At 61.0% G+C, this 19,723-nt stretch overlaps 3 protein-coding genes across 5 annotated transcripts; 1 reads left to right on the top strand and 2 right to left on the bottom strand.

Annotated features, from left to right (window-relative positions):
- Nucleotide 1: 1 nt before the first annotated feature.
- On the bottom strand, nucleotides 2–2,793 carry FAM110D (family with sequence similarity 110 member D). The gene is made up of 3 exons (XM_038160866.1): nucleotides 2,776–2,793; nucleotides 2,522–2,632; nucleotides 2–1,913 (listed from the first exon to the last, which is right to left on the bottom strand). The coding sequence occupies exon 3, from the start codon at nucleotides 1,601–1,603 to the stop codon at nucleotides 617–619; it is 987 nt and encodes a 328-aa protein (XP_038016794.1). The 5' UTR covers nucleotides 1,604–1,913; nucleotides 2,522–2,632; nucleotides 2,776–2,793; the 3' UTR covers nucleotides 2–616.
- A 2,731-nt stretch (nucleotides 2,794–5,524) lies between these two features.
- On the bottom strand, nucleotides 5,525–13,676 carry PDIK1L (PDLIM1 interacting kinase 1 like). Its single transcript, XM_038160865.1, is given in 4 exon segments — nucleotides 5,525–7,937; nucleotides 7,940–8,516; nucleotides 11,081–12,446; nucleotides 13,585–13,676. Coding segments are annotated over 3 exon segments (1,026 nt in total). The 5' UTR covers nucleotides 11,366–12,446; nucleotides 13,585–13,676; the 3' UTR covers nucleotides 5,525–7,773.
- Nucleotides 13,677–16,277: 2,601 nt separating this feature from the next.
- TRIM63 (tripartite motif containing 63) lies at nucleotides 16,278–19,668 on the top strand. Of its 3 annotated transcripts, none has more exons than XM_038160967.1 (9): nucleotides 16,278–16,492; nucleotides 16,581–16,747; nucleotides 17,841–18,009; nucleotides 18,267–18,362; nucleotides 18,502–18,735; nucleotides 18,861–18,883; nucleotides 19,024–19,148; nucleotides 19,253–19,327; nucleotides 19,432–19,668. In XM_038160967.1, the coding sequence occupies exons 1-9, from the start codon at nucleotides 16,334–16,336 to the stop codon at nucleotides 19,440–19,442; spliced, it is 1,059 nt and encodes a 352-aa protein (XP_038016895.1). In that variant the 5' UTR covers nucleotides 16,278–16,333; the 3' UTR covers nucleotides 19,443–19,668. The 3 variants fall into 3 exon arrangements, with proteins under 3 accessions (XP_038016895.1, XP_038016892.1, XP_038016893.1); XM_038160964.1 differs by having other exon boundaries at nucleotides 16,279–16,492; nucleotides 19,250–19,327; XM_038160965.1 differs by having other exon boundaries at nucleotides 16,280–16,492; nucleotides 17,844–18,009; nucleotides 19,250–19,327.
- Nucleotides 19,669–19,723: the final 55 nt, after the last annotated feature.

Here is a 19,723-nt window from a genome sequence, read left to right as displayed (position 1 = left end):
CAGCGGCCGGACTCGCCAGAAGTTATTTGCGGCCCCTCACTGCTGGTGGGCAGCGCCCCACCCGTGCCCGAGGGCTCTGCCCTGCGTTTGGGGGTCACAGCTGCGCTGAAGACCCCAAAAGCTTCCCTTTTCCCTGAGCTCTGCTTTCCTTGCCCTCGCCCCCCAACAGCCCCGCGGCCCCCGGAGCAGCCCAACCCCGAGGGTGGGGAGAGAGAGCTGCCCCCCGGCCCTGGGGCATCCCCCCACAGCCACGCACACGCCAGGCTAGGAAAAAACCCCAAACAGATTTATTGGGGGCAGCTGTGGCCCCAGCAGCCCCTGTTGTGGGGAGGAGGGGGCTGAGGGGTGGTACTGCCCACGACAGGGGGCTGCGGGCCCGTGCCACCCTCCTGGGCTGGGGACAGGGGGACAGCAGGGGGACAGCACCCTGCCAGCCCTGACTCACCCGGGGCTGGCCCTTCCTCACCTGCCCTCAGGTGTCCCCACCACGCTCAGCCCGAGGAGCTGGCGGCTCTCCCGGCCCGCAGCATCCCCACGGCACCGGGGCCACCGCGGGTGCCACATCCCGCCAGGGCGAGCCCCGCGGGTGTCGCGGTCCCGGCCGGGCTGTCCCCGCTCACACCGTGGACTCCTTGGCAGCCGCCCAGGCTCTCTGGCAGCCGTAGAGCCACTTGATGACCCGGGCGTTGCGCTCCACCACCGAGACGGCCGAGCCCTGCCGGGCGTCCGGCTCCTCCTCGCCGGGCCCCGCGTCCCCCTCGCTGCCCCCCGAGGCCCGCCCGGGCTCGGACTCGCAGGAGCCGGCCCGGGCCGAGCCGCTGTCCCAGCCCGCGGGCCCGAAGCGCTCCCGGCCCAGCAGCTCCACCAGCGCCCGGTCCAGCCCGCAGTAGTTGAAGAATCGCTCCTGCTCCGACAGCGGCAGCGACACGCGCAGAGCCAGCGGCTCCTTCCCGGCGACACCGGGCGGCTGCTCCGCGGGCACGGCGAGGATGCCGCCGCCGTCACCGCCGCTGTCCCCTCCCGCTGTCCGCGCCTCCTCCCTCTCGGCAGGCGCCCACAGCATGGGGGTCTCGGGGCTCTGGGGGGCTCCCGAGCCCAGCGGCCCGGCGGGGGGCGAGCCGGGCGGGGCGGCTCTGAGGGGTCCCTGGAAGAGGCGCCGCACCAGCCCGGAGCCCTTGGCGTTCTCCTTGTCGCCGCCCAGGCAGTCCCGCTTCTGCCGGTAGATGATGAGCGAGTCGGGCCTCAGCAGGCGGCGGCTGCCGCCGCGGCGGGACACGGGGGACTGGGGGCACGGCCCCTCCGAGCCCGGGCCCAGCTCTCCGCACTGCTGCCGGGCCAGCCGGCGCCGCCCGTGCGGGGACAGCCGCGGCGAGCCCCGCAGCGCCGGCTCCTGCCGCCGGCTGATCACCTGCTGCGACTTCACGTACTTGGCCTTGTCGGCCTCCAGGCGCTCCACGGCGCTGGCTCTGCGGCCCCCGCTGCCCCCCGGGCCCTGCGGGCACTCGGGGCCCCGGTTCAGCCAGGCCAGGGGGGAGCCGCGGCCCATGAGGCGCAGGTTGCTGGAGGGGCACACGGCGAGAGCGGGGCTGCCCAAGGGCACCATGGCCCCGGAACGGCGCTGGGGATCGCTGCTGATCACTGCCGATCGCTGGGGATTGCTGCCAATCGATGCTGATCACTGCTGATCGCTGCTGATCGATGCTGATCGCTGGGGATCGCTGCTGATCACTGCCGATCGCTGGGGATTGCTGCTGATCGATGCTGATCACTGCTGATCGCTGCTGATCGATGCTGATCGCTGGGGATCGATGCTGATCGCTGCCGAGCGCTCTGTGCCCTGCGGAGGGGCCGGGCAGGGCTGGTGCGGCCGCTCAGGAGGCTCCTGGAGCTTGGCTCGGCTCTTGGATGCAGCCCTGGAGGAGAGAGAAGAGTCAGGGTCAGCCCCGAGGGTGCAGCGGTGAGGAGGAGGAGGATGGGGCTGAAGCAGAGCTGAGGGTCCCCTCAATGCCGCACGGACAGCGAGTCCTGGCAGCCCGGGCAGGAACAGCCCCCGGGCAGGAAGGGAGAAGCGCCGAGCATCCGCCGGCTTCGCCCGCATCCCAGGAGCGGCTTCCAACAGGAAAAAATACCGGGGACGGCCGCCGCCTTGTCTTCCCGAGCGGCGGAACAAAGCGAGCTCGGGAGAGCTGGCGAGCTGTCCCGGGGCTGGGGGGTCCCCGAGCCGTGCCCCCGAGCCGTGCCCCACACTGCCGGGCTGGGCTGGGAGGGAAGATTCCGGGCGCGGAACCAGCCCCGGGGGGCAGCAGGGACACGGGGCCGGGCAGAGCAGAGCTCCGGGAGCGAACAGCCCAGGAAGCCTCTGCCGCGCAGCTCCACAGCAGCCCACACCGCACCCACCGGGAGCACACACGGGGAAACTGAGGCACTCCGGCCCTGTGCTCCCGGGCTGGGACCCTCACCCTCCCCAGCCCAGCCCCGCGGCCGGATCCGTGCCAGGCAGGTGGGGGATGCTGTCGCTCACCTGAGCCACGCTGGGATGCAGGGATGGGATGCAGGGAAGGGATGCTCCTGTCTCACGCAGCTCCTGCCCCTCCGGCTGCCGCGGCAAACTGAGCCCAGAGCCGGGAGCAGCCTCATATAGAGGATGAGGAAGAGGAAGAGCCACCCATTAACCCCTGCCAGCCTAGCCCGTGCTGACCCTGCCAGCTGGCCCTGGCCAGCGTTAACCCCTCTCCTCCCGCAGCTCCACCTCCTCTCCTCCCTCCGCCTCCTTACGGGAACCCGGCCGGCGTTTCGGGGTCTGCAGCAGGGATTTCTGCCTCCGGGTCTCTGTGCCCCTGCCCCGGGCGGGGCAGGAATGGGGCAGGGACACCGCGTCCACCCCAGCAGCTTCTCCTTCCACACCCACCCCAGGGCTGGGGGCAGCTCAGGAGCAGGAGCCCACCACAATCCCCCTCCCCAGGATCGCCCCCAGGCGGGAAGGAAGGAGGAAAGCTCCTTCTGGCACCTTCCCCGGTGGCGGTGAAAGGGTCAAACAAGCCCCGAGCGGGCCGGTTCCTGCCTCTTCCCCCCGGGAAGGGCTGTAAATCGCAGGAAGCCACAATGGGCTGGAGCTGGCCCAGGGGTTATTTTTACCGCTGCCCTCTTCCCTTCCCGAGGGCCGAGTGCTCCCACAGGGACAATCCCGGCCCCCTCCAGCGCGGGGGGCTGCGAACGTGGCACCGGAGCAGAGGGGGAAGCACCCGCTGCCCCCCAGGCTGGGCTCCCCGACCCTCGGAGAGGGGCCAGAGAAACAGAGGGGCCAGAGAAAGCCCCCGGAGCTCCCCGGGAGCCAGCAGCCCCCTGCACCCCTCTCGCAGCCGGTTTGGGGGGAGAGCTGGGGCACAGCCAGGCTGAGCACAGGGACTGAGGAGGCTCCAGGGGGACAAAGCTCCGGGATGAGAGGGGACCTGTCCCCGAGCAATCTGTCCCCACCCCAATTCCTTCCTGAGGAGCTGCCGGGAACGGGCCCTGGGGCTGTGCCCGGCACCTTCCCGGCCGGTGGCAGCGGGGCAGGAAGGGGCTGGGGCCAGGACTCCTGTGCTGACGAAAACCGGGGCTGAAATGGAACCTGGGCAGGATGAGAGGGGCCAGGTCTCGTTTGAGCTCTGCAGGCACTGGAAAAAAAACCCAGCGACAGCAAGGAAGGGACAGACCCTCTAATAAACCTGGAGAGGAGCACAGCAGGCAGCACCCGGGCTCGGTGCGCAGGATGCGGCTGCACTGGAGCAAATCTGGAGGAGGACAGGGAACGGGATCGGGCCGAGTGATGGAGAAAGCCTCGGCAGCTCTGGGATCTCCCCTGGATTCCCTCACGGGAGAGGCGAACGCCACCGCCCGGAGCGCCCCCACGGGAGGAGCCGGGAGGCTCGGGCTGTCCTCGGGGAAGGGCGGCAGGCTGGTCGGACGAGTTTAAAACCACCAAGGGTTCAAACGGGCACGAATGAATGTGAGAGCAGCGCCTCAGCCCAGGCAGGCACCCGCGAGTCGGGGCAGGTCGGGACGGGAGCGCTCCCGGGGCTGCTCCAACCCCGAAAGGCTCCAAAGCCCCGGCAGGGAGAGCTGGGCAGTGCTGGGAGCACGGGGACAGACAGACAGGGACAGACAGGACAGACGGAGCCTCTGGGGCTGAGGGAAGCAAGCCCAGGGTCAGGACGGAGGCCTGAACCCAGCACTGCTGCAAAGGTTTTTAGGTTTTCTCTGGCTCCATCCCAAACCTGAGAGCGAAGGAGCTTCTGGAATGAACAAGAGCAGCCCGGGCTGGGCTCCTCTTCCAGCAGCGGCCACTCGACACCTCCCTGCTCCTGAAAACGGGGTTTCAGATTCCCCCAAACCCTTCCAGAGCTCCTGAGCAGCACCTGCAGCAGCGCAGGCAGGTGTTCCCAGCCGCCCCGTGTCCCTCGGATGCTCGGGTGGTTTGTGGCACTCCGGGCACGCCCCTGTGCCCTTCCCGGGCTGCAGCGCAGGAATTGCACTCGGCAGCCAGGGGAACCCGGCAGCCCCTGGCTGGTGTTTAACTGCCCACACTGGCTGTCCCTGCCCGTCCCTTCTGTCCCCAACCCGGCAGCAGGGATCCAAACCAAGGAGCCAGCCGTGTCCCAGGGGCTGCGAGCGGGGCCAAGAAGGGGAGCCGAGGGAAAAACCCCACAAACCCTGAGCCGGACGTGCCCCCGCAGCCCCAAGGAGGGAGCAGCTGCTGCCCTGCAGGGAGGGCACCTTCCCAAGGGCTCTGCCTGCCCCACGAAGGCCCAGGGAAGCTCTGGCCGAACCAAAACAAACCCAAAGCACCAGCAGGGCGAGTTCCCAGCCCTGGGAACGGGAGGGGCAGGCTGGAGCCCCAGCCTCTGCGGCTGGGCTCTCCCCGCCCAAAGGGCTTTAATTAGATCCCATTCTGCACCAGGGCATCCCCGCCCTCCCTAGGGGCTAAATATATTTCCAGTACAGCACATATATAATATATATGTGTGTGTGTATATATATATATTTATAAAAGGTTTGCTTTTCTCCATTTTGTGGGAAGGAATCCAGCTTGTGTCTGTATTTGCAATCACCACTCTTAGAGCTAACCCAAAAGTGGGACTTTTTCCTTTACTAAAGGTCTTTAACCCCCCTAAAAAAATGAATTAAACCCAAACTGCATTGACCCAATCACAAGGCTCCTGCCAGGTGGGCACATGCCCATTCCAGGTGGGAATTCCTGGCGCAGGAATCCACAGGTGCAGGCACAGGGCACAGGGCTTTGCTGTGGGTGTAAGAAACTCCAAGAGAAGCTCACTTACAGCACTTCCAGTCTGCAGATCCCTCTGTCCAGAGCGCTGCTAATTAAAGCATGCAGATGAGGGCCACACTTTCCTGTCATGGATAAGTAATGATGTTTCCTCAGCTTCACTGCCAAGGTTTCTCAGGGCAGGTGGGAGCAGCAGGACGCCGTCCCTGGAGGGCAGCACTGACACTGCACTGACTGAAAGCACGTCCTGAAACTTCATCGAAATTCAAGATTTTATTTCAAAAACAGTCATGAACTTAATAAATTACACAATAATTTTCCTCATTATAAATTCTCCATAAAATATATTTTACAGTTTTTAAAGAAAAAAACATGGAAAAAAAAAATCTTTCCCAAGTGCTGAAAAGTGTCTTGACTCTGTGTCACGCTGGTGAACGACCCCGCAGCTGCTACAACAACTTGATTTACTTTCTCAAAACAAAGACCTCAGACAACAAAAACCAAAGAGAACACAGAGCTCGAGGACTACCAGTGTCACCCAACAGCGAGGATAAGCACCAAGAGAGGGATTTCAGGTACCCCCAACCTATAAAGTGGCAATCAGTGCAAAGAAACACTTGGGGAGTCAAAAACCCCGAAACTTGCCCGTGCCAGCCCCTGATTTCTGCCCTGCAGAGGGGACCCAGGTGATGCACAGAGCACCTCAGAGGGGAGCAGTGCTGTTCTGGTTCTGACTTCTGCCTGGGTAAGGCAGGGGGACGCTCACCCCTTTGTTTTTAACAGGCTCCCAAGTTTAAGGTGGGTTATAAACCCCCTTTTTCTCAGCCAGTGGCCCTGCTGAGATGCGAGAACTGGGAGGCAGAGTTGGCACAAGCAAAGTGTGTTTGTCTGAGGATCACTCCCTAAAAGGATGAAGTGAAAGGAAATAACAAGAATTATAAACTAAGGCCAGCTGGGGACAGCCACCAGCTCACACAGCACCAGGTAAGAACCACCTGCGGCCTGTAAAGCCTCAGAAGTTGGGTGGAAATCAGAATTTCCTTTAATTTTGGAAAAACAAAAACCAACATTTTGTTTATTTGCACTCGAAGAATAAAGCACTGAGTGCCCAGAACTGCTGTCCCAGCACTAAGAGGGAACAGTATCCAAAAAGCAAATTGCACAAGGAAATACTTACAGCCATTTCCAGGTAAGGTTTGGGTGGGGGGAAAAAATTAAATTGAATTTTTAAAGAAAACTGGCCTTTCCTGCAGCTTGAAAGACAATTTTAAGACTCTGCTTTTTGTTTTTTTTCCGCAAAAGGTCAAGCTGGATGGGAGAGGTCAGAACAAAGCGCTGTGCTGGGACAAAGAGCTGCTGTCAGCCCTGCAGGGCCAGGTGGCCCCAGAGAAACCTGTGCCAGCCTCCACCTGCAGAGCACAGCCAGAGCTGGGGACCAGCAGCTTCCCCTGCTCCAAACCCCCTCTGTGCCTGCAAATAAGGATCACCTCTCTAAAAGGAGGGAAAATAACCAAAAACCAGCACAGGCTGCCCCCTTTCACACACCTGTCACTGAGCCCTCTGCCAGCAGGTGTGACCAGGGGACAGAGCCACCCCTGTCCCCTCATCCCCACTGGATTTGGGGCAGGGCCAGAGAGGAAAAGCCACGAGTGTTGGATTATGAGCTGGATTCTAGTGGGAGAGCTGCTGCCACCACGTTTGGAAGGATTTTGAGAGCACGCTGCTGGATTGCCTCCTCCGTGTTTCCATAAAGTGAGGGCACAGAACTCTGCTGAGCTGATTCCTCAGGGTGCTCTGGCAGTATGGACCCCAGGGCAGAGAGCATGTTGAGAAAAGGCAGATTGACTGATTAATCAAAGCAAAATAAATGATCAGTGAGCCAGCCCCCCTGGCAGCACCTGGCTGTAGGTTTCTAATTTGACTCCCTCAGTGATGAGCTCACTAAGCTCTAAGTGCCAGATCAGCCAGGTTAGCACTTTGAAAGCAGCTGATCCCCTTGCATTGCTTTTTTTTTTTTTTTTTTGTTTACAAAGTCAAGTCTTTGAAATCAGATAACAAAAATAAATAATAAAGTCATTCAGGCCTGGGGAAGAAGGAGTTTTTCTCACTCACTTCCTTCACCCAGATTTCTAGCAGACCCCAATCATCCAGACCCACAGCAAATAAATTAATTGAAGTGCCACACACTCCCAGCCACTCATATACATAAATATATACACAGATTACATTACAAAGCCTCAAGATTTGCACTGCCAGCATGCAAACCTTTCTTTTTTCTCCATTTTTTTTTTTCCCATGAGAGTTCCTAATACTGACATAGGGAACTGGAATGTGTGAGACACTCCACGACAGAGTGCTGGAAATCAAGTAGTGTCGGCTCTTGCAACATCCCCCTGCCAGGGGAGCCCGAGGAGCACCCTCAGCCTCACTCTGCGATTTCCCAGCTCCGCATTCCTGCCCCGGGAATCTCGGTTAGGTGCAAAGTACCCCCCGCAGGCAGAGCCCCCTCACGTGTCCCAGCTGCTGTCCTTGAAGGCGATGTTCACCAGCCTCAGCTCCAGCTCGAAGGCGTCGGGCCGGTCCTGCGGGTTGGCCGCCAGCATCTCCTTGATCAGCTGCTTCATCCTGGCGTTCATGGACTTCTTCTTCACGGGGATGAGCAGCTCCATCTTGGGTTCTCCAGCAGCGCCTCGCCCACGGGCACGATGGCCGTGCCCTGCTTGACGTAGCTGCCCAGCAGCTCCTTCTTGGTCTCGGTGTCGACGAAGGTGATCCTCTCCAGCATGGCCCAGATGATGATGCCCAGGGCGAAGATGTCGGCCTTGGCCGTGTAGTGTCCCTCCCACACCTCGGGGGCCATGTAGAAGTCGGTGCCGCAGGCGGTGGACAGGAAGCACTTGTTGACGTTGACGGGCTCCTCGGGGTTGTGCCCCGAGGCCGAGCACACCTTGCTCAGCCCGAAATCCGCCACCTTCAGCGTGGGCTCCTCGGGGGCGCCGGCGCGGGCGCGGCCCCGCGAGATGAGGATGTTGTCGGGCTTGAGGTCGCGGTGGATGATCTGGTTCTTGTGCAGGAAGGCCAGGGCGCTGCTCAGCTGCAGCATGAAGCTGGTGTTGGTCTTGCGGCTGGGCTTGCGGGACAGCAGGTACTCGTTCATGTCTCCCCCGTCGCAGAAATCCATCACAAACCACAGGTAATAAGCACTTTTGGGGTCAAAGGCTATTTCTCCTTTTAATGAGGTTTCCACAAGCTGCAAGGAGGAGAAGAGACGTCGTAACTACCTGATGATGGGGGGAAGCAAAGGGGACGGGGGGGAAAACGCACGAAATCAGGATATTCATGGAGAGGGAAACTGGGGTTAGTCACACACAAGGAATTCTCCCCTGTGGGGCTGCTGAGGGCCTGGCACAGGCTGCCCACAGAAGTGTGCCTGCCCCTGGATCCCTGCAAGTGTCCAAGGCCAGGCTGGAGCAGCCTGGCAGAGTGGAAGGTGTCCCTCCCATGGGAACGAGATGGGGTTTAGGATCCCTTCCAGCCCACTCTAGGATTGTTTGACCCTCCTCTCAACAATCCAGAGAGAGAGGAATTGCAACGGGGGAAAGAAAACATTATGGAAATGTTTTTATGTAAAAGAGAGAAAAAAAAAAAAATCACAATATATTTGCCAGCCTCCTTATCTTCCCTCGTGTGGAGCGTATCGAGCTCAGGCTCCTGCCCAGGAGCAGAGCTCGACCCTGATAACAGAGTTTTTAAAGATACCCAGTGGCCATTGCCCTCCCATCTGTCCCAGCTGGACAGTGTCCCACCCTGACAAAGCCTGTCCCACCCACTTTGCCAACAGCTTTTCGGGATAAACAAAGTCTCACAAGTAACTCCACACAGCTGTATTTATCCAGGAGAGATTCCTAAAGCCTGGTCTCCGCTCCTGACACATCCGTGAATTCCAGCAAGTTAGCACAGGATCCCTGAGCTCAGGAGAACACTGATCTGCAGGCACAGCTGAGCACAGAACACCCTTCCCACCACCACCATCCACAGGGTACTTTCAGGAACAGCCAGTTCTTACAGCAGCTCCACTCAGAAAGCAAAGGCAAACCTGCAACCACTTTTACTAATCCTGTTTACACAACTGCATCTGCCTCTTCAGCTCCTCTGAGGTGGCTCTGCAAGGAAAGTCCTGCAGTTATTTCTGCTGGTAGGAAACCAATGGATACTAAATCAAACTGGCTTTCAGAAAACGAAGGGGTGTGTTAATATCTCCAGAGGCATTTTGAAATGCTTTAAAAAAGTGACCTTTCCAAGAGAAAAAAAGGGGAGTAATTTACAGCTATCTTCTTTAAACAGTAAATCTATTTTAGAGCTAAGAAATGCCTTGTTTAGGGTTTGTAGTCAGGAGCTGTGAGATTAAGGTATCTCAGGAGAGCAGGAGGCTCCCCTGCCAAGAGGGCACCAGCACAGAGTCACAGGAGCTGCACTTGCAGATATCGTGAGAGTGAAGACAACAAAATCCACCCCCACATCTGTGCCAGTGGCAAAGCACCAGCAGACAAGGCTGACTCGGGACTCAAACTCTGCAGATTTGGTTCAGCTGGCACTGAGAATGTGCCCAGAGCCCTTCCCCAGCCTCCTCACACACAGCAGCACCTCAGCTCTGTGTCATCCCCTGCGAGAGCAGAGGCTGAGCCCCGGGGCTCTGAGCGCCCTTGTTTGAGCCTGGCAGTCAGCTCAGCTCTGCCCTTTGCCCTCCTCCCTGGAGCAGCAAAACAATCCGTGCTGTTTGCACCTGGCAGGGCCAGAGCCCCGTGCTCCCCAGCACCACCATCCCGGCCGGGGGCAGCTGAAGCTCTTCCCCACCTTGCAGCCCCACCCCGGGGCTCGGAAGCTCCTCGCTGGCAGCTCCCTAGAGCAGCAGGGCAAGGCTCTGACTCGTGCCCCACCAGCTGGGCAGTGCCACTGCAGCCTAATCCTTCCCTGAACACGAGGCAGGAGCAGCTCCCAGGCCACGGGGAGCTGGCACAGCCAGGGATCCTCGAGCTCAGGCAGCTTCTGCAGGGCTGCTCACCCACAAAGGGCCGCCCCAGACTGCAGGGTGGAATGGAACTGAAATAATGATCATAACAGCTGGCTGGGGATAACACAGCAAACACTGAGCAGGCTGCTGGCCTCCTCAAACACTGATTTCTGCCCGGGGGTCATTTATACTTAGGGCTGCTTCTTGACAAGGGCATTAATTAGATTGTCTTTCAATGTCTTTCCAGACATTTTCTACTTATTCTTCAAACTTAAAGGACACTTTCAGAGCGATATGTATTCCCTAATTTATACTCTTTAAAGAGATTAATAGTTATTTATTAAAAAACAATAACAGCTCATGATGTGCTTCCAATTGATGCTCGTTTCTGCAAGAATTTTAAGCACTGGCTTCCTATAAATCAAGACACTGATTTCCTCTTCCAAGGACAGGCAGGATGGGATTCCTCCAAGGATGGAGTTCCTCCAAGCTCTGTCCCAGGACAGGAGTGCTCTTTAACCTGCAGCTGCCAAGAACTGCACAGCCTGCACCTCCCCTGGGCCTCACCTGCAGGGTTTCCTCAAGCGGGTTTGCATCAAACACAAACTCTGGAGCCTTTCAGAGCAGCACGGCTTCAAACCCCAGGTCTGGGTGATTGCTGAGGTTTTTGTAAAGACCTCTATCACGTTCTGGGTGCCGGCAATGCAGACGACCCCCTGGCCTAGCCGAGCACGCTCACACCCCTCGGCTGCCCACCTCCTTCCCCCCGGCTCGGCGTCACCCGTCCCCTCGGCCTCGTGTACCTGCAGATACAGGGAGGAGCTGGAGCCATGGGCCATCTTCTGCACCATGCCATCTTTCTGCAAGATGCACTCCTCCAGGTGAATGACGTTGGGGTGCTGGCTCTTGATACTGCTAAGGGCCCAGAACTCGCGCAGAGCCAGTTCCACGTTCTCGGGAGCGTGGCACCGGATCTTTTTGACGGCCACGCGGGCACAGGTCCTCCTGACGAGCGCTTCGTACACCACACCATAACTGCCACGGCCAACCTCCCGAATTAGATCGTACTTAGGCTGGCTACTCACCATCTTCAAGAGCAAAGGTTCTGGGGAAGGGGGAGAAACCCACACAGCTAAAACTTAGGCGCGGGAGCCGGGCCGTATTTCCCCCCCCGCGAGGGGCTGGCCTGCCCAGAGCCCGCCGGTAACGGGGGGTCGGTGCTAGAACATTCCAGAAGCTCCTCCATAAACCTGCACCTGCCTGCCGGGGACCGGGCGGAAGCGAAATTACATCTTTTTGTTAGGGTTTCAAACACGGCCCGGCGTGTTCAAGGCGGCAGCAGCTCAAACCTAGACTGGAATGGTGCCGAGACGGGGCTATCGAGAGCGCTCCTGCTGCTCTCCCTCAGTGTCTTCCGTGAGCATCTGCAGGAATAACACGAGGCTGGCATGCTCCCCATGCAGCCCGGAGAGCACAGCCCGGCCCAGCCGGAGCCCCTGGCTGGGCTGTGATTTTAATTAAAGTGCCTTTTAGTGGAGGTGGCTGCAGGAGCAAATGTTTCTGTTACAGTTGTTTTACTCCGAGAGGAGAAAGCTTCAATCGCTGCCCGTTTAGCTTTTGAGGGGACTGATTTTTCACCAAGCCTCCCCTGCGTGAGGAATCTACAGCTAGGAAAGGTTGGAAAGGATAACTGATTGCAGAAGTTTGCGCCCAGCATCTAACTTTCGCTTTTGCTCAACAGAGCAAGGATAAAAGTTAAGATATTGCTCTGAAAGTAAAACAAGAGACACACACACACACACAAAAAGGAAGAAAAAATAAAAAAAAAGCCACCAAACCCTGCTGCAGATTTATGACCCTCCCTGCACGCTGCCCTACAAGATTACAAACCAAACACCAGCAGCACCTTCACACAACCAAACCAAAACTGACTAGAGACAGCAATAAATTAAAATAAAATTAAAAAAAAGAGCTTGACTAGCCAAGGATCACTGGTCAAACAGAAGGAAACGCAAAACCAAAAGTAAATAAATAAATAAAATCACACTGATAGATCAGAACTACAATAGCTTTAAGACAGCCAGTGATAAAGGTAATTCTCTTTATGTCAGGCAATAAGGACCACGCTGAAACGGCCTGTTATTAGTAGGAAGATTTCAAGTATTTCCACTATTTTTTTAGGAAAAAAAAAGAAAAAAAAAAAAAAAGAAAAAGAGAGAGAAAAAAGGTATCATCAGTCTCAGGCAATGCTACAGAGATATTTTAACCTTTCAGCAAAGCTGTGCGAGGGACATTTGCAGCAAGGATGTGCCGTGTGTGAGGAACGGGGTGGTACCAGGACAACCCACGCTGGGACGGGCCGAGGCTGCACCTGCAGCGGGGCTGGAGCTCCAGGGCAGAGCCTGAACACTGAGACCCATGGGCCAGCGAGGGCAGGAGGTGAAATTCCCTGTGGTACCGATGGGCCAGCGAGGGCAGGAGCTGAAATTCCCTGTGGTACCGAGACCCAAAGGCCAGCGAGGGCAGGAGCTGAAATTCCCTGTGGTACCGAGACCCAGGGGCCAGCGAGGGCAGGAGCTGAAATTCCCTGTGGTACCGGTGGGCCAGCGAGGGCAGGAGCTGTAATTCCCTGTGGTACAGACACCAATGGGCCAGCGAGGGCAGGAGCTGTAATTCCCTGTGCTACCGACACCAATGGGCCAGCAAGGGCAGGAGCTGTAATTCCCTGTGCTACCGACACCAATGGGCCAGCAAGGGCAGGAGCTGTAATTCCCTGTGGTACCGAGACCCAGGGGCCAGCGAGGGCAGGAGCTGTAATTCCCCAGCGGCCAAACAGCGTTCCTCAAACACGGGCACAGCGGGCCCCGGGCGGGCACACAGCGTTCCCCGTGCCGGAGCTGTTCCCGAGCCCCGGGGCTGTCCCGGCCCCGCTCCGAGGCCCCGGGGCCGGCCCGGCCCAGCGGACACCGGGGCCGCGCTCGCCGCTGCGGGCCGGGCAGCGCCGCCCGCCGCGTTAAGGGCGGCGACTATAGAATAATATAAATATATAGATAACGTAGATAATTAATATCGGTAATATAAATGCACCCCTCCTGCTCGGCGCGGCCCCCACCTGCGGCTGTGAAGGGAAGCACCGGCGCACCGCTCGCCCCTGAGCGATGCCGGCCCGCTGGGCCCTGCCCGCCGCGGTGGATACCGGCTCCTCCCGCCCAACCTGCAGCGCGGATCCCGCCCGCTCCAACCCCCGGGGGCTGCGGAGGACGAGGGGCCGGCCCCGGGCCGAGCCGGGCCGGAGAAGCCGCGTTACCTCAGCGCCGCCGCCGCCGCCGCCCGGCCGCCATCTTAGGGCTGCGCTGCGCCCGCCGCCTCCCTCACGCGGCCACGCCCACCCAGCGGGCACGCCCACCCCGGGCGCACCGCGCTGTGATTGGTCAGCCGAGGGGGCGGGGCGGGGCGAGCGCGGTGGGCATTAATTGCATTAATGAATCAATTAATGACTAGATTCCTGTTCATTAATCGCGGAGGAATTAATTAATGCGAGGGTGAGCAGGCCGAGGGTGCCCAGAGCAGCTGTGGGTGCCCCTGGCAGTGCCCCAGGCCGGGCTGGACAGGGCTGGGAGCCCCTGGCACAGTGGAAGGTGTCCCTGCCATGCAGGGGTGGCACTGGGTGAGCTCTAAGGTTCTTCCGAAACAAACAATTCCAGAACTCTATGATTTATTTCTTGGTGTCCAGAAAAAATCAGTACAGTCCCTGTCACCCTTGGTTGTGCTCTGGCTTGGTGTGACAGTGACACAAGAGCTGTCGCCCCTCTCTGTTCCCTGCTCCGCGCCATGGCTCCCTTTCCTCCTCCGGATGCAGGGCTGGAGGGGCCCCCCGTGCCCGGGAGCTGGGGGCACAGAGCTCCTGTCACAGGCCCTGCTGTCTCCTCAACCATTGCAAAGCCACCACAGGGACATTCTGGGAGAAGCCAGGGCCACCTGCAGCTCAGAGCCCTGCGAAGGCCGAGCAGAGGGAGATTCATTCCTGCAGTGGGCTCTCCGGGGTTAATTGGGAAGGATCCCGGTGTGATTAGTGCCCTGGGTCCTGCCTAAGCTGTCCCAAGCCAATTAGGGGCCAACGAGCCCCTTGTGGGTTCCCAAAGCTGCTTAGGGCATTACAACCCCTCGGTTGCTGTGAATCCCCTTAAGCGAGTCCAGAAGCAATTAATGAATCAATGTCACCCGGGGCAGGGCCAGGTCGCGTCTGGGTCCGGGCAGGCTCCGAGCCCTGCGCTGCCCTCCCGGGTGCCCAGCCAGCCCCGTCCTGCTGCCAGCGCCGCGCTGGCAGAGCCCCAAGTGCCGGAACGGGAACGATTTTGCAAGATGTGCCTGGCAGGTCCCGGTGCAGTCACTCGCTGCACACGTGAGCCAGGGAGGAAGGAGCCCCGAACAGCTGAGGGGCTGCCCTGGTGGGGAGAGGGGGGGCCAGTGCACCCCGACACCGTGTGCCTGTGCACCCAGGTGCCCGTGTGTCACACAGCCAGGAACATCCATTTATCCACGTACCTGTGCATCCCTGCACACCTGTGTGCTCACAGAGCCCTGCACCCCGTCAGGTACCCCCTGCACCCCACACCTGTGTGCTCACAGAGCCCTGCACCCCATCAGGTACCACCTGAACCCCACACCTGTGTGCTCACAGAGCCCTGCACCCCGTCAGGTACCCCCTGAACCCTGTACCTGTGTGCTCACAGAGCCCTGCACCCCGTCAGGTACCCCCTGAACCCCACACCTGTGTGCTCACAGAGCCCTGCACCCCATCAGGTACCCCCTGAACCCCACACCTGTGTGCTCACGGAGCTCTGCACCCCATCAGGTACCCCCTGAACCCCACACCTGTGCACCCAGGTACCCCCTGAACCCCACACCTGTGTGCTCACAGAGCCCTGCACCCCGCAGGTACCCCCTGCACCCCGTTCCTGTGCACCCAGGTGTCCCCTGCACCCGGTACCATCTCCTGCCCGCAGTCACTGCGGGCACAGCAGCCACCCCCGTCCCCCCGTGGTGCCCCCCTGTGCCCAGGGCAGGGTTAGCCCGGGCTGGCGCAGCTCCCCGTGCTGCCAGCTCTCCCTGTGGCCAGCCCTGGCCCCTGGCCAGCCAGCTGGGCATCGTGCCCGGGGCTGCTTCAGCCAGGCTCTGCTCACCCTCTGCCCCCACAGCCGCCTCTGGGTCAGCTCTCGAACCCCAGCAGCGAGGCCAGCTGGGTCTGGGCTGTGCCAGGGCTGTGCCAGGGCTGTGCCAGGACTGTGCCATCGCTGTGCCATCGCTGTGCCAGGGCTGTCCAGGGCTGTGCCAGGGCTGTGCCATGGCTGTGCCATCCCTGTGCCAGGACTGTACCATGGCTGTGCCATCTCTGTGCTATCACTTTGCCATCCCTGTGCCATCCCTGTGCCATTGCTGTGCCATCTGTGTGCCATCCCTGTGCCATCCCTGTGCCAGGGCTGTGGGAACAGCCTGAGCTGCCCCCGCTGGGTCTGGGCTCATCAAGGAGCCCCCCAGCCCTGCCTGGGGAAGGGGCACCCCTGGCCTGTGCCAGGCACGGGGGCTGTGTGTCCCCAGAGCTGCCTGTCCCCTCCCGGTGCCCAGCGAGCTGTTGGCACCCCGGGAGCGGTCACGTTTTGGGTGGGGAAAGGGACAAACCGTACGAACCCCCCCTGCTGCGGCTGGGCCAGCCCTGACAGGTTTCTGGAATCGCCACGAGGCCCCGGTGACCGCGGGGGTGCCGCGAGCCCCTCCTTGTCCCCAGCGAGGCGCTCGGGGCTCGTTTTGGATGCGCGGCCCCCTGTTTACCCCGCAGCTCCAGCCCGGGCACGTCCGCGGCACGGGCGGGCAGCTCCTCCTGGACAGCCTGTGCCCGTCTTGTTTACCGGCCCTTCCCGGCTCGGCACGGTGTGACAGGTGCTGTCCCGGGACACCCGACACCGCGGCGGCCTCGTGACGCGGAGCCGCCGATAAATAGCGGGGCGAGGGGCGCCGGCGGCGAGAGCGCCGCGAGGGAGCGGAGCGCGGGCGAGCCCATGGATTTCCAAGCCGGTCTCCTGCAGGATGGCAGCCCCATGGAGAGCCTGGAGAAGCAGCTCATCTGCCCCATCTGCCTGGAGATGTTCAGCAAGCCCGTGGTGATCCTGCCCTGCCAGCACAACCTGTGCCGCAAGTGCGCCAACGACGTCTTCCAGGTGAGCCCCGTGCCCGGGCCGGGGGGCGCCGGGGGATGGAGGGGACGCTGGTGGACCCCACCCCACCGTGGTCGTCTTCCCCTCCCAGGCCGCCAACCCGTACTGGCAGAGCCGGGGCAGTCTGATTTCGGGGGGCCGGTTCCGGTGCCCCTCGTGCCGCCACGAGGTGCTGCTGGACCGCCACGGCGTCTACGGGCTGCAGAGGAACCTGCTGGTGGAGAACATCATCGACATCTACAAGCAGGAGTGCTCCAGGTGGGCGCTGCCGGCGTGGCCGGGGGGCACGGGGGGTTATGGGGACACGGGGACGTGGACATGGCCCTCTCATTCCCCAGCAGCAGCACTGAGAGCCCAAGAGATCGCACTGGGGTCTTTCTGCTCAGCGATCCCCAATTCGAATCTTTTCCTGACTCAAATCTCCCTCCCTCGACTCAAATCTCCCTCCCTCGACCAAAATCTCCCTCCCTCGACTCAAATCTCTCTCCCTCGACTCCAAACTTCCTCCCCGGACCCAATTCTCCCCTGTGCCCAGCAGTCTGTGCCGCTGGCTGTCCCAGGGGGACGGCGGGTCCCTGGGGGGTGGTGGCAGCCCCTGGTGCCCTTGCTGGAACATTCGGTGGCAGATAAGAGGTGTGGGGAAGGAATCCAGGCTCTGCTGTGACAGGGGCTGATAAGGGGCACAGGGACAGTTTGGGGGGGCCCAGTGGGTACGAGGATGAAGCTGGGGGGGGACAGAGGGGTCACAGGTTCTCGAGGCAGAGCGGTGGCCCCAGCCAAATCCCCTGAACCGCTGTAAATATTGTGTGAGAGCCATGGGGACGGGGACGATGGCACGTGGCAGGTGTCTGGGGGGCCGGGGGGGCCAGGCTTGTCCCTGTTTCAGAGCGCTGGCTTGTCCCCGTGTCCCTCCTCGCTGTGGATGGGACGATTGAGCTGCAGCCCCCGTCTGGGACCCCCGGGGGTTTCTGGGTGTCCCCACCCCGGTCACACGATGGGTGACAATAAATCCGGGCAGCACAGGGCTAAAATTAGGCACTGGCGCAGCTCCTCTGGATCGCAGCCCCCCCCCGTCCCCAGTGCCACCCCCTGCCATGCGTGGCTTAAACTGGGTCACGCTGGGGCTTGCAGAGGCACGGAGCTTGGTGGCTCCCAGAGGAGCAGCTGTGGGACAGCGCCGGGATCCGGCCTCTTCCCTGGGCACCTGATTTTGGGGCGACAGAGGGGGCGTCACCGCGGTGGGGGTGACGCTGACCGTGGCGGCGGGGGCGTCCCCGTAGCGGGGGGACATCGCCCCGGTGTGGATGTCACCGTGACGGGGACGTCAGCGCGGCCGTGCCACCCTCTCCAGCAGGCCGCTGAAGAAGGGGGAGCACCCCATGTGCAAGGAGCACGAGGACGAGCGCATCAACATCTACTGCGTCACCTGCGAGGTGCCCACCTGCTCCATGTGCAAAGTCTTCGGCGCCCACAAGGACTGCGAGGTGGCCCCTCTGCAAACCGTCTTCCAGGGACAGAAGGTGCCGTGGGGGGGACCCGGGGGGGGCCGCGGGCCATGTGCTGAGCCGGGACGGTGACAAATGGCTGCGGGACTGGCTCACGGGGTATTAATAGCCCCCGGGTGGCTTCGCCCAGGAGACAGACTATATTTAGAGCGGCTGCTGAGGGATGTGGGGGAGCAGAGCTGGGGACGAGCCATGCCCAGCCCGTCCCCAGGCTGGGGTGGGAGCAGTTCCTGTCCCCGCAGCAGCTGAAACTTCTTCTCTCTGCTCGCCAGACGGAGCTGAACAACTGCATCTCCATGCTGGTGGCGGGGAACGACCGCATCCAGACCATCATCTCCCAGCTGGAGGACTCCTGCCAGAGCACCGAGGTGAGGAAAGGGGGAAAGGAGCCCCCCAAAAAGCCGGGAGTGAAACCCTGGCCGGGCGTGGCCGGGAGTGGGGTGGAGCAGGGATGTTGCAGGCGCCGGAGGGACGCGCAGTGGCATTCCTTGTCCCTTGTCCCCGCAGGAGAACGGCGAGGCGGCCAAGCGGGAGCTCTGCGCTCGCTTTGAGGCGCTGGCGGCGCTGCTGGAGGAGAAGAAGGCGGAGCTGCTGCAGCGCATCTCGCAGGAGCAGGCGGACAAGACCGCCTTCATCCAGAGCCTCATCTGCCAGTACAAGGAGCAGCTGGAGAAGTCGAGCCGGCTGGTGGAGACTGCCATCCAGGCAGCCGAGGAGACCGGGGGGGCTGCCTTCCTCATGGTGAGACCCCCAGACCCGCCCCGGGGGTCCCGCTGCTGGGGACGGCCTGGTGGCTGCTGTGGCTTCACTCACCTCCTCTTCCTCCCTCTTCTCCTCCTCCTCCTTCCCCTTCTCTCTCCGCACAGAATGCCAAGCAGCTCATAAAAACGTAAGTGCTCGAACTGGGCTAATCTCCCTGATCCAATCCCCGAGGATTTGGCCGGGGGGAGCTGCCCTGGTGCCCCACGGTCCCCAGCTCAGCGAGGGGACGGGGACACTCAGGGACACATCCGTGCTCTCCCTGCCCAGGATCGTGGAGGCCTCCAAGGGCGGTCGCCTGGACAAGATCGAGCAGGGCTACGAGAGCATGGACGCCTTCTCGGTGAGCCTGGAGCACCTCACCGAGGCCGTGCACGCCTTGGACTTCCAGCCCGGTAATTCAGCCCCCAGCACCCCCTCACCGACCCCCACCCCGCTGGAGACACCCTCTGCTTCTCCTGGCGGCTCCCGGTGACCTTTGGCCGCTTGTTTGCAGCAGAGGAAGATGAGGAATACTTTGACGGGGAGGAAGAAGAGGTGGAAGAGAACGCGGCGCCCGAGAGGACAGTGATGGGTAAGGGGCAGAGCACGGCTGAGCCCGCCCAGGACCCTCAGCACCCACGGCGGAGCTCTGGGGGCTTGGGCTCTCCTTGACCACCCCATCCTCTCCCTCGGCAGCTTCCCTGTAGCCACAGCAACGTTGCCGGCGCGGGAGAAACGCCCCCGGGCGCAGGATGTCCGGCGACAGCTTTGGGATGGGGGGGACACGCGGCAGGGCCCGGCAGCCTCGGCCCTGCCCCAGCACAGGACACTTTTCTATACGGGTGCAAACAGGACAATTCCGCACGTTTTGTAATTCCCTTGTTTTGTATATAATTGTCACGGATTTGAAATTTGTGTATTTTGTAAAGAAAATCGGTGCTTTGGGTGGTTCTTTCCTTCCTCGCCTCTCGCGCTGGGCACCGGGCAT

This window comes from Motacilla alba, chromosome 23 (genome assembly GCF_015832195.1).
Source record: "Motacilla alba alba isolate MOTALB_02 chromosome 23, Motacilla_alba_V1.0_pri, whole genome shotgun sequence".
Taxonomy (NCBI): Eukaryota; Metazoa; Chordata; class Aves; order Passeriformes; family Motacillidae; genus Motacilla; species Motacilla alba.
Note: the sequence above shows the minus strand (reverse complement) of the source record. Positions and strands in the feature narration are given on the sequence as shown.